This window comes from Hypanus sabinus, chromosome 12, assembly GCF_030144855.1.
Source record: "Hypanus sabinus isolate sHypSab1 chromosome 12, sHypSab1.hap1, whole genome shotgun sequence".
Classification (NCBI taxonomy): Eukaryota; Metazoa; Chordata; class Chondrichthyes; order Myliobatiformes; family Dasyatidae; genus Hypanus; species Hypanus sabinus.
Window position 1 is genome coordinate 56,486,146 of NC_082717.1, and position 13,115 is coordinate 56,499,260.

General features: G+C 37.4%; 1 protein-coding gene across 5 annotated transcripts in view; it reads left to right on the top strand.

Moving 5' to 3' along the window:
• The window catches only part of LOC132402906 (serine/threonine-protein kinase VRK1-like), an 88,803-nt gene that overhangs the window by 30,407 nt on the left and 45,281 nt on the right, over window positions 1–13,115 (top strand). For all 5 annotated transcript variants that reach the window (XM_059985987.1, XM_059985988.1, XM_059985989.1 and 2 more), the window contains exon 8: window positions 2,093–2,225. In XM_059985987.1, the coding sequence (XP_059841970.1) occupies window positions 2,093–2,225 (133 nt within the window). The remainder of the gene's footprint in view (window positions 1–2,092; window positions 2,226–13,115) is intronic.

Genomic DNA, 13,115 nt, shown 5'->3' on the forward strand with positions numbered 1-13,115 from the left:
ACATTCCATCTCTTGCACTCAGTACTTTGATTTATGAAAGCCACTGTACGAAAAGCTTTCTTTACAACCCTATCTATCTGTGACTCTATTTTCTACAAATTATAGACCTGTATTCCCAGACCCCTTGATTCTACCACACTCCTCAGTGCCCGACCATTCACTGTGTAAGACCTACCCTGGTTGGTCCTACAACACCTTCCACTTGTCCGCATTATTGTTATACCTTCTTCAGAAGTGATCCTAATGATCCGCAAATCTGAGACCCTGTATCCTGCAACAATTCTTCAACCAACATTCAGCTGCCTCATCATCCTATCTGTGCCGTCACTAGCACTTGGCACTGGCAGCAGTCCATCAATTACTACCCTTAAAGTCCTGCTTTACGGCTTTCTAACCAACTCCCTATATTCTCTCTGTAGGACCTTGTCCCTTTGCCTAGCTATGTTTTTGGTCTCAATATGAGCCACAGCTCGTGACTGCTCACCCTCCCTTAGAATTCTGTGGACCCAATCTGAGAAATCCCTAACCCTAGCAACCGGGAGGCAACATACCATTTGGAAGTCTCTTGATGTCCACAGAAACTCCACAGATCCAGGGGCCTGGTCATGGCAACTTTCACCAGGTAGGTCATCCCCGAAGTGGTATCCAAAGCTTGTTACTGAGAGGCATGGCTCCTATTCCCTTTCCCTCTCCTGACAGTGAGAGTAATTTTAATGGGTGAGATTAAACTGATTGTGTGATAGTTAGCTGGATTGAATTTTTTTCCATCTTTTGTGAACAAGATGTATCTCAGCGATTTTCCATATTATGGAAAAGATGCATGTGTCGTAACTAGCTAGAATAGCTTGGGCTGAGGCTAATGATCACAGTGTTGTGATACTGTTCAGTTCCCTACCCTTTGCTGTATCCAGTGCTATCAGCTGTTTCTTGATATCAGTTGGAGTGAATTGAATTTGCTGAAGAATGGCTACTGTTTTGGTGGTAATCCCAGTTCAAGGTTTAAATGAATCTTTGGTTTGCAATTAATGAACTTTGTTGAATGCTTCAGACTTTTCTTTAATATTGATATGTGGTGTCCCATTATTTCTAAAGATGGGGATGTGTTTGGCCTCATCCTCTGTTTGGTCTGATGGCCCATTCCTGACGAAATGTGGTAAATTGTAAAGATTTGATCTGATCCATTGGCTGTGAGATCACTTATCATTTATTGCATGCTGCTTTTTTTAAGCACACGGGTAGTGATGTATTTATTTTGCTCCATGTTGCTCTCTTCTGCGATCCCTATTGAACCTTATTTGATTGAAATGCTTAAGAAAGGGAAATAGTGGATTATAAGATTGTCTATTTTGTTGGTTTGCCTTTTTGCTGCTAATGGTTCACAGAATCTCATGAGTGATGAGTTCTGAGCTGTCAGATCTGTTCTGAGTGTGTCTTTTTTAGAACCTTTATGGTGTTACACAATGCCATGGAGGATGTCCTCATTGTTAAGAAAAGATTTTGTCTCCTTGGCAACTATGTGGTAGTCACTTTTACTGATGCTGTCATGGACAAATGTATCCCCCACAGGTATGTTGGTGAGATGAAGTAGGTTCAATCCTTGTGTTGATTAACTCGCAAAATGCCCAGACTGTCTTTGGTAGGTATGCCCTTTAGCTTGGCCTATGAAACCCCTCACCTGGAATGACATCCGGTGCCCTTGGTAACTAGTATTCCAGGTGTCATTCAATATGGAGCAGCACAATTCAGGTGGATAACCAAACTAGTTGAGTTATGCATTTAATGCCGGCAGTGTTCGATACCCTGATATTTACGTTTCTAAAGCTCAGGATCCCAAATGGTGCTTTAACTACTTTCTCAATTTTCCCTGGCACTTTCTACTAACTTTGCACTTATGCTTCTGGACTGAAATGATGGACAATGCATGATTCACACCCACAATTCATTTGTTGATAAGTTTCTCACTTTATGTAACACTGAAAAGCTGAACAAGGATGTTTTCGAGGTCTGATTCAGATTTCTAGTGTGAAATGCCGCTATCTTCTGTTCAGAAAAATAGCAGCTTTTTTCATTGAAATGCTTTTAAATATTTCAGGTCTATCTGGCAGATTATGGTCTTGCCTTCAGGTACCGTCCCAATGGAGCTCACAAATGCTATAAAGAGGACCGCAAGAAAGGTCACAATGGAACGATTGAATTTACTAGCATCGATGCTCACAAAGGTGTAGGTAAGGACATCGTCCATTCTGTCAACAAACTGTGAGTGGTGTGAATCTCTGTTTGTGGAGAAATTTAATTTATGTGTCTTGTTACCTGACATTTAAATCCAGTCAGCTTTACTTCCATGGATGTACTGCAGTGTGGGTTTACAAAGCTTAGAACTGACCCTGTTAGATGCAATGTCATCTATAAAACACTCTACTATTTTTTTCAAATTTTGTAGCCCTGTAATAATATTGTAAGTAATGACATTATCATTTTTGATGCCATGATTTAGAGAGAAACAATGCATTCGACTTTCTTAGTTGCATATTCAGTTGAAGCATTTTCCTCTTTTGTGCAGCTCAGCCATTGAGTTTAAAGTAGTTTTCTTCATGGAAATAATTTTAAGCAGGGACAAGTTTCACTTGAATAAGGGATGAGCCAAAATATCTTGGTTGGGAAAGGTATTTTGATATTAACTCATCTAAGAGGACACTTTGAAAGGTGTATTTAAAATGCAACATATATAAGTAACTGAGGAAATGAAGTGTAAACTAACAGAGTGGATGTGAAAACAGTTCAGACAAACAAAATGGGCATAAGAAAGAGGGGTTATTAACCTGCCTACAGGTTAATATGGACAAACTTTAGAAGGAGGTACATGCAAATGAAAAACCAGAAACTGCATGTGTTAGGATCTTTGAATGTTTGTGGTGGGAGATGATTAAGGGGCTGTTGAAATTACGAAGTGCTCTAACGTAGTCTGTCCGGTTGCTGAGGCTGAGGAAAAGTACGTGTCACAGTCCACAAAAAACTTTTAAAGAAACATAGTAGATACTTCCAGAAAGATCTAATTAATTTCCAACCTCAAATAATGTTCCTTGGAAATTCAATTGCCTAATTATGTTTCTTTCAAAATTTTGCAATGGAAAATTGCTTTTTTTTAATGGAACAAAACATGATTTTCTCCATTTCTGGGTCATGTCATGTCACCAGGGAAATCTGACCAACCACATGCTTGTGCTTTGTGCCTTTGCATCAGGATTTCATAGGGTGATGTTTTTCCTCACGTAGTGCTTCATTAACAGCATTGCCTGAATGTTGTCTCAGAAATTTTCATGGAGTACTGTAAGTCAAGCCGGGCAGTGGTGTAGTGGCATTGGTACCAGACCTTGAGGCAAATGGTCCAAAGTTCAGATCCGGCCGGCTTGTTTGCACACTTTCCATCCGTGCTGGGTTGAGTGTCAAGCTAGCAACTCGGCTTTGTAAAAAAGACATTTGCTAAGGAAATGGTAAAAATAGGAACAACTACTAGTTAAATCTTTTACTTGCCTTTCTAGCACCTGAACTGAACTGACCATAACCCCTTCAAGGCCTTGATCCTGTGTTGTAGAGTAGAAACCTTAATTTGAACCAATGCCCCAACTGCCCACTGACAATAAATTTTATATCAGAATTCTAGGCTTACAATGTTAAAACTGTGATGAATGTTGACTGAGAATCCATCTTTGGGTTAAGTATAATTTAACATAGCATGATTTTGATTTGACCTTTTTGTTTGTATTATAATTTTTAACCGCCTGTGATAGAAAGGATATGATGAGTGTGTCTCTAATTAGACAACCTTCAATTAAAAAGTCTTTGGAAGTTAAATTTAGCTAGTATTTTGCTAGTACTCTTCTAGTGAAGCGTACTCCACTGATCAGATCAGTATCCACATGATTGTTGCTTTGACATTTTCAAATGATACTTAGTGGAGAGTATAATGTTGAGGAATGCCTAATGCTGTCATTTCACACTGCTTAACAAAAATACCAATGAAAGTGAACACATTACCGTGCGTCTAGTGTCATTTCATGGAGAAGTCAGTGTTGCAGAGCTTGATCTATGTGACACTCCTTAGGCGTTGGCATTCTGTGTATTAAACACCTAGGCTTTTCAGTGTCTGTGGCACACAGTGAAGAGCAGACTATCAGGTTTATCATAGTATTTGTGCCCTTTTCTGTATCATCGTTCCACAATAATTAGCTTAAACCTTCAAAGCATTTGGCAGTATTGGTGTTCTTGCATGTGAGCAAGACTAAAAAGGAATTAGGCTATCTTTTGAGCTTCTCCCTTCCAAAGTATTACACTCACTGTTCTCAGCAGCTGCTGTTTATTTGCACTATAATGCTTGTTTTCTATGATTTCATGCCTCAAAGGGGAACGCACAAACGGGTTCCTGTGCTGGTCAGGTCAGCTTCTGGAGTCTCTACTTTATTGGAGTGACATCTCAAGGAATGGGATGTGGAGACAACACTTCTCCAAGGGCATAATCACACCTACAAACCACTTCCTGGAGAATAGCTCTCAAACACTTCTCATCTTGGTACTTATTTTGGTCCTCTAAATCCTCTCTAAAGAGGTGAATAAAACTTGAGGGTAAGGGTTAAGAGATTTAGAGTGGATCTGAAGGGGACCTTTCTGCCCAGGGAGTGATGAACAACACACACAAAATGTAGGTCAGGCAGCATACATGAAGAGGAATAAGGAGCTGACATTTTACGACAAAACCATCCAGTCCTGATGAAGGGTCTCAGCCTGAAATGTCGCCTCTTTATTTCATTTCATCAATGCTGCCTGACCTGCTGAGTTCCTCCAGCATTTTATGTGTGTTACTTTGGATTTCCAGCTGTAGAATTTTTACTGTAGAATTTCTAGTTTTTGGAAGTGATGAATATCTGGATTCACTGATGGACATGATGGTGGAAGCAGAGTCACGAACAGAGACTTGAGGTGTCTAGTCGTTGAAGGCCTTGAGCCAAATGCTGCAGGTGGTGATTAATATGATGGGTGCCCATGGCTAGCCAGGGCATGGAGAATTGAATGACCTCTTTTGGTCAATGTCTTCTGGATAGATCAAGAAAGCATGTATTTCACTTCTTTTAAGTGTTTTACATTTGTTTTTCATTTTCACTGTGATTCTGGGATTGTTGGAGCCTGAGGTTTGCAGTTTGGAGATTGATTGCATGCTTCAGAACTCTGCAGTCTCTGAGAGGATTCTGGGAGGTAGAGACTGCATGTGGGAATCTCATGGCAAGAAGGCTGCGGGATGGGGTGTGAGCTGATATTCGGCTCCATTTCACCATTTAAAGCTTCCATTGTTCGTCAGTTGAAGTAACGAAGATTGAAACATCGAGGTGAATGCGGAAGGTGAACGCCTTTTTATTGCTCAGCTGCCAGAGAGGAAAGACTGCCTTTTTACCTCTGAGGGATCACTTGCTCGCTGTGCTTCAGGAGGGGGGAGACTGCCCTTTGATCGTTGATGGAATTGCTGACTGCTAGAAAGATGTGCCCTGAGAATGTTACACCAGTTTTCTGCGTTTTGCATGAATAAAGAAGTACGAGAATCTTACAAAACAGCTGTACATAAAGGCTGACAAATAACCAAGGTGGAAACAGAAGACCAACTTTGTAACTAAAAACAATACTGAGAGCATGAGTTGTAAAGAGTCCTTGGAAGTTGACCTGTAGAGCATAGAATCAGTTCAGAAGACTGGTGATTGAAATTATCCACGTCAGTTCAGGAGCCTGATGGTTGCAGGGTAATAACACATCTGGTGGTGTGGAACCTAAGGCTTTTGCACCTCCTGCTGATGGTAGTAGTGAGGTGCCAGGATGGTGGGGGTCTTTAATGATGGATGCTACTTATATGTGATTATGTATGCATGGCTAAGCAGCCTTTTCCACTGTGTGCAACTAGGCTGCAGACCTATATTGCAAGTCTCAGGCTATTACTGATGGCAGGAGATTTCTTGGTAACAGAACGGCCTCTAACAGGGTTTTGAGTCAATTCACAATACCCGTCAAGATGTATTGAATAATATTTAGAAAAGTCAGACTGACTTTACTGTAGCTAGAAGCAGTGGCATGTCATGTCATGAGCAGGACCAGACTGCCAGTCCTCTGTGGGACATGGTCCTCATCGTTTCAAGATCAGTGGATAATCCAACACAAGTGGGTCCTGAGTAACTTACATACCACTCAATCTCCCTTGATACTCTCAAGTATGCAATGTTACAAATAAAAAGGCACAATCTGCATCATTCCCAAAGGGAAAGAAATGGGTTGTGGATCATTAATTACTTAATTTCATTCTTAAATTCTGTTGCAAAATTAATTAGTTGAATATTATCTGCATAGTTCATTAGCTGATAAGATTCTGAAATCCGGTATTTATTCCTTAAACCATTAGTGATTTCTGCACTCCTTCCATTGTAGGCTGCTGAGTAATGCTGATTCTATTGGGTGCACTATTGATGGCCATACTTCACACTGTTAAGGACCCAAGAACTGAAATTCCCTTTGTATTCCCCACTGTCATTTATGTTTCCTTCCTGAAGTTCTTCATAACTTGTCTCTTTAACAAGTTCTTTTTCCGTTACCTTCCCTAATAACCCCTCATGATGTGGTCATGAACTTATGATCGCAAATATTACTTCGATTAATGTTTTGAACATCATCAAATATTTGTCTTGCTCAAGTTATGATGTTAGTAGTTCTTGAGAGTTTTCTTTATTTGTAAAAGGCAAAATTGGGAATGGATGTCAGCAGGGCAATGGAGGTGCCTCAGATACTGGAAATCTGTGCTCGCGTGCATGGTGTAATGTGTACCGTAGGAGTGGACTCTATATGCACAAAGCTACTTGGTTTTTAACTAACTTGTAAATTTGTTACTTGCTCTCAGATGTAGCAAATCTGTTTCTTTTCTAGCTGTCCTCTTGGCTAGTTACTAATCTTGGACTGCTAATCCTTTCTGATGGATGACTAAGTACTTCTAGGCACTGATGCTCAAGACCACTCAAGTCCAAAACTAAAAAAACATTTCAAATAACCAAAAGCTGAAGATGAATTTTCTTGCCTTTTTGTAATTGTTAGTTTTTGGGTTCATTAAACAAGGTTTTGATAGATAACTTTTTAAAAAGAGCAACTTTTCCTTTAATCCTGCTATTATTTTCAGAAATATTATGGGTCCTATTTCTGCCTGCCCTTTTTTAGGAAACATGCAGTATGGTTTGTTTAATTGACCCATGTGTTAATCCCATTTTGTCCTTTCATCCTAAAGTTGAATGTTTCATTATCTTTGTTCTAACTTCTGCCTCTGTTTATGGCAATTGCTCTGCTTGTGATAACAAGAAGCTACGGAGCGCTGGGACATTGCTCAGCACATTGTGGAAACCAGCGTCTCTTCCAGGGACTCTGTCTACATTTCTCGCTCAGTAAAGCAGCCAGCGTAATCGCAGGTTCCACCCACCCTGAACATTCTCTCATTTTCCCTCTGACAAAGGAAGCAATAATCTGAAAGCATATACCACCTTGCTCAGGAATAGCTTCTATTCCACTGTTAAGAGACTATTAAATAGTTTCCTCATACAATAAAAATGTCCTTTTGGCCTCATTATAACTTGCATCTTATTGTCTACCTGCAGTACACATGCTCTGTAGCTATTTCACTTTGTTCTTCATCTTGCATTAACTCAATGTCACGTTGTAATGATTTGATCTGTGCAGATTGTATGCAAGACAAGTTTCAGTTTTTTTGCTCTAACTTGGTATGTGATAAAATTAGCCAATATACCAATTTATACTTTAATATGCTCCCACCTCCATCCTTTTTTCCTTTTTCTCCTGTTCTCACTCTATTCTGCTATTTGCTATCTACTGATAACCTCCTGTGATTCATCAGCAACTTCCATTATACTTTCACCCATTTTGTTTCTGTATTTAACTCTCAATTTGTACATCTCCAGCAAATCTCAGTAGGTCTTGCAAACATTCATATCCCATTCCCTGTGCATGACTCTTCTCCCAGAACTGTGATGTCACCTCCTTATCCACATCTTCACATCGCCAGTCTCCCTTCTCAATGGATCATTTGCCCCCACAATGATGCAGCCTTGATATGCATCTTTCGCTTTTTATGTTCCAAATGTGTTATTGTCTTTGTGACACCTTGGTCAAATCCAATAATCCCTTTACTCATTGTCATAATCCAGGTTTATTATCACTGACGCTTGTGAATTTTCTTGTTTCGTGGCGACATATAAAAATTAGAATAATTACAGAACTAAGTAGTGTGAAAGAGGAATACTTGATATTGTCGTGGATCATTTGGAAATCTGCTGGAGGGTGCGGCTGGGGTTGTGATTGAGTTGGCTGAGTCTACAGCTCTCTGCCGTCTCTGTACGTTGAAGACTTCATACCAGGTAATGTTGCATCCAATCAGAATGCTCTCCATACTCCTACAGAAATTTGCAAGAACCTTTGGTGACATATCAAATCTCCTCATACTCCTAATGAAGCAATGCCACTGGCAATCTTCTTTGTGATTGCATCAGTGTGTTGAGCCCAGGACAGATCTTCTGAGATTTTGATGCCTAGGAATTTAAGTCTGCTCACAATTCCCACTGTTGGCCATGCAGTGAGGGCTAGTGTGTGTTCTCCCAAATTCCCCTTCCTGAAGTTCACTCGATCTTGCCAACATTGAGTGCAGCTGGTTGTTGCAGTACTACTCACTATGATCCATTGTCAAGGATTCCCGTTGCAGAGGGAGGTACAGAGGCCCCCATTTGAAGCTATTGAATAGTACTGTAGGAAAGGTGGTTCTGAACACTGAACAACAGCCTGACATATGTATTGATGTTGTCTAGGTGCTCCAGAGCTGAGTGGAGAGTCTAGAGAAATTGCATCAGCTGTAGACCTGTTGTGGCGGTAGACAGATTACAGTAGATCCAGCTGCTGGCTCCTGTGGGAGTTAATTCTCGCCACACTCAAGCTCTCAGAGCAGTTCGGTATTGTGAGTGCTGTTGCTGAGGCAGCTGACCCTGCTGTCCTTGGGAACTGGTATCATTGCTTCCTTCTCCCTAGCAATTCCTTTCATCAGAACTTGTGTAGAAGTGACATTAATTTTGTGCGTCTGAACTGTCACATGCTCCATTTATGCTGCCTGCACTTTTGGAAATATCACTACGCTGTCGTTCTCATCCTTCTGGCTGCTTTCCACGGGTCATCAGCATTACGTGCGATTTATAAAAATCTTGAAAGGTATTATTAATTTCTTTATGATCAGTAGTTAAATTACCGTCTTGTTTGCGAATTTTAATAATTTGTCGTTTAGTCGAGATAGCTTTTAATTGATTAGTTAACAGTTTACCAGTACGATCACTGTGAATATAGAATTGAGCCCTGGTCCTAATTAATTGATTTTCAATTGAAGAAGATAATAGTAAACTATGTTCCATTTGAAGCTCAACTCTCTTCTTATAAAGTTCTTTGGTAGGAGTCACGGAATAAATCTTATCAATTTCCTTGATTTTATCCACTAATAAAGCAATATCAAAATATCTTTGTTTTCTTTTACCAGCAGAATATGAGATAATTTGTCCACGGATAAAAGCCTTAAAAGAGTCCCAAAGTATTCCTCTGTCGATTTCTTCAGTACAGTTTGTTGAGAAGAACAAGTCAATTTGCTGTTCTATATAGGTGATAAATTCTGGGTCTTGAAGCAAAGTAGCGTTAAGCCTCCAAGATCTGATATTATTGGAATAGTCCGAAATCTTAATAGATAACTTCAAAGGTGCATGATCCGAAATAGTAATAGAATCATATTTACAATCAATAACATCCGTTAATAACCGATGATCAATAAGAAAATAGTCAATTCTAGAATAGCTATGATATACATGTGAAAAAAATGAAAATTCTTTATCTTTAGGGTTCAAAAACCGCCATATTTCTGTAATTCCTGAATCAACAAACGGATTAATAAGTAGGGCTGATCTGTTCGGAAGAGTACGAATAGGTTTAGATCTATCCATCGAAGGACTCAAACAACAATTAAAATCTGCACCCATTATCAACATATATTCATTTAGATTAGGAAGGGAAGTAAATAAATGTTTAAAAAATTCAGGGCAGTCAAAGTTTGGAGCATAAATATTAACTAGAACAACTTTCCGATGGAAAAGTAAGCCAGTTATCAACAAAAATCTACCCTGTGGGTCAGAAATAATTTCATGATGTGTAAACGATATTGAGGGGTCTATAAAAATAGACACACCCCTAATTTTAGCGGTACAATTCGAGTGAAATTGTTGACCCTTCCAGAACCTAAAAAAACGTTGATTATCCTCCCTCCTGATATGGGTCTCCTGTGCAAAGATAATATTAGCATTCAGTCTATGGAATACTTTAAATATTTTTTTACATTTAATCAGATGATTTAAACCATTAGTATTCCAGGAGATAAAGTTAACAGATTTATCCATCATACTAATATTAGTTGTGTGTATCATAAAAGGTTAGAAAGACACATAACCCACAATTCAGGAAGGAGGAAAATTGATTCAGGAGCAACCGGAGAACATGACACCTCAACAATATTAATAATTTAAAGTCGGCCCATAAACTAAAAGCAAAAAAATAAAGAGCAAAAGCGTGAAAAAAGATCCCTCCCCCCTCCCCCCACCCTTCGAAAAAAAGCCAAGCGGCAGGCGCATAATCTAATACTAATATTACCCCCATTTCAAGATGGCAGCTCTATAAAAAGATTAAAAGAAAACTATGTAACACCCAAATTAAGATATAGAGTTGCAAAAAAAAATATATCAATCAGAATAAAAGAAAACTAATATAATAAAACAATCATTAATAAAAAAAGTATAAACATCAAAATTTAAAAGTGTAATATACCTTTAAAAAAAATCCCGTGTACAAATACAAGATGACGTTTCAAAAGCAAAGACTTATGGGAAGAAGAAACGCCATTTTGAAAAAACCATATTACTAAATACAAATGTGAGTTCAGCAATCTGTTAAAAGACAAAATAAGATTTAAAAAAGGGATATAATAAACAGTACAATATATATAAAAAAAAGACCAAAAATCCAAAACATTCGTCCCATTTCTGAGTACAGGCAAACAAATAAATGCTTGCAAAAAACAGAATCTTACGGGAAAAAGAAACGACATCTTAAAAAAAAAGTAAATCATTATTGCAAAATATAAACGTATATAACCAAAACAGAAAGAAAAAAAAGATATTATAAAAATTAAAAAGAACATCTATAAACAATGATGATAGTAAAAAAAAACAGACCCATAGATCAAAATAAGAAGTTATAACCCAGCTTCATAGGTTAAAACTTAAAATAGAAAGATATCCTCTCTCTGAAAAATCTTCCACATAACACATAGTTCAAGTTGCAGTAGAAGATCGAAATTCTTCAACAAATTTCTTCGCTTCTTCCGGAGTGTTAAAAATTTGCTGACTGTTGTCGCTCAGCGTAATTCTAAGCTTCGCTGGATACATTAAAACTTTATAAATCTCTATATCAATCAGAATTTGATGGTGACCAGTCCATGATAGATAATTTTTTTAACAATTTGAATATTCCTAAACTGATTGATGACGATCATAGCCTGTTAGATGCTCCTATCTCTATGGTGGAAATAAGAGAGGCTATCTCATCAATGAATTCAGGGAAAGCTCCTGGTCCTGATGGTTATATAGTAGAATTTTTTAAAACTTTTTCTTCTTTGCTCCCTCCTTGGTTATGTGAAATTTTTAATGATGCGTTTGCTGAGAAGAGATTACCTCAAACTTTTTATGAAGCTAATATCTCTCTAATTCTTAAAAAAGATAAAGATCCTACGTTATGTACATCTTATCGCCCTATATCACTATTAAATGTAGATTCTAAGATTCTTACAAAAATTTTAGCTATTAGATTAGAAAAAGTACTATCACAGATTATTTCAGAAGATCAAACTGGTTTTATGAGGAATCGGTATTCCTTTTTTAATGTTAGAAAATTGATTAATATAATTCATACTTCACCACCCACAATCCCAGAATGTGTTATTTCATTAGATGCTGAAAAAGCTTTTGATAGAGTTGAATGGATATATTTATTTAATACATTGAGAAATTTTAATTTTAGTCCTAACTTTATATCATGGATTAAATTAATATATCATAAACCTGTTGCTTCTGTTCTTACAAATAACTATAGATCCTCTTTTTTTCAATTATCTCGTGGTACGAGACAAGGCTGTCCCTTAAGTCCTTTATTATTTAATATTGCATTAGAACCTTTAGCTATTGCTATTCATGAATCTCCTAATATTTTTTGGTATTACCCGTAATGAGAAGTTATACAAATTATCACTTTATGCTGATGATTTGCTGTTATATATTTCTGACCCTGATAGGTCTATTCCCGCTATTTTATCCTTGTTGGTTCAATTTGGTACTTTTTCTGGTTATAAACTAAATTTAGATAAGAGTGAATTATTTCCTTTAAATGCACAAACTTTATTGAGTGATAGGATACCATTTAAAGTTGTTACTGATAACTTTACCTATTTAGGTATAAAAATTACCAAGAAATATAAAGATTTATTTAGACTGAATTTTTTACCTATGCTTCATCAAATTACTACAAGATGGTCTCCTTTGTTTTTATCATTAATTGGTCAGATTAATGCTATTAAAATGATGATTTTACTGAAATTTTTATACTTATTTCAAGCCCTACCAGTTTTTATTTCTAAATCTTTTTTTGATAACATTGATTCAAAAATTTCCTCATTTGTGTGGCAAAATAAAAACCCTAGGTTAAGTAAAAAGCAATTACAAAAATCTAAAAAAGATGGTGGTTTAGCTTTACCTAATTTTAGATTTTATTATTGGGCAAATAATATTCGTAATTTAATGTATTGGAAACTAGACTTGGATTCACCACTGTGCCCACAGTGGGTAAATTTGGAATGTAATGAGGTAAAGGGATATTCTCTATTCTCTGTTCTTGGTTCTTGTCTTCCTGCTGATTTAGTTAAATTTAATAAACAAATATCTAATCCTGTTATTAAACAT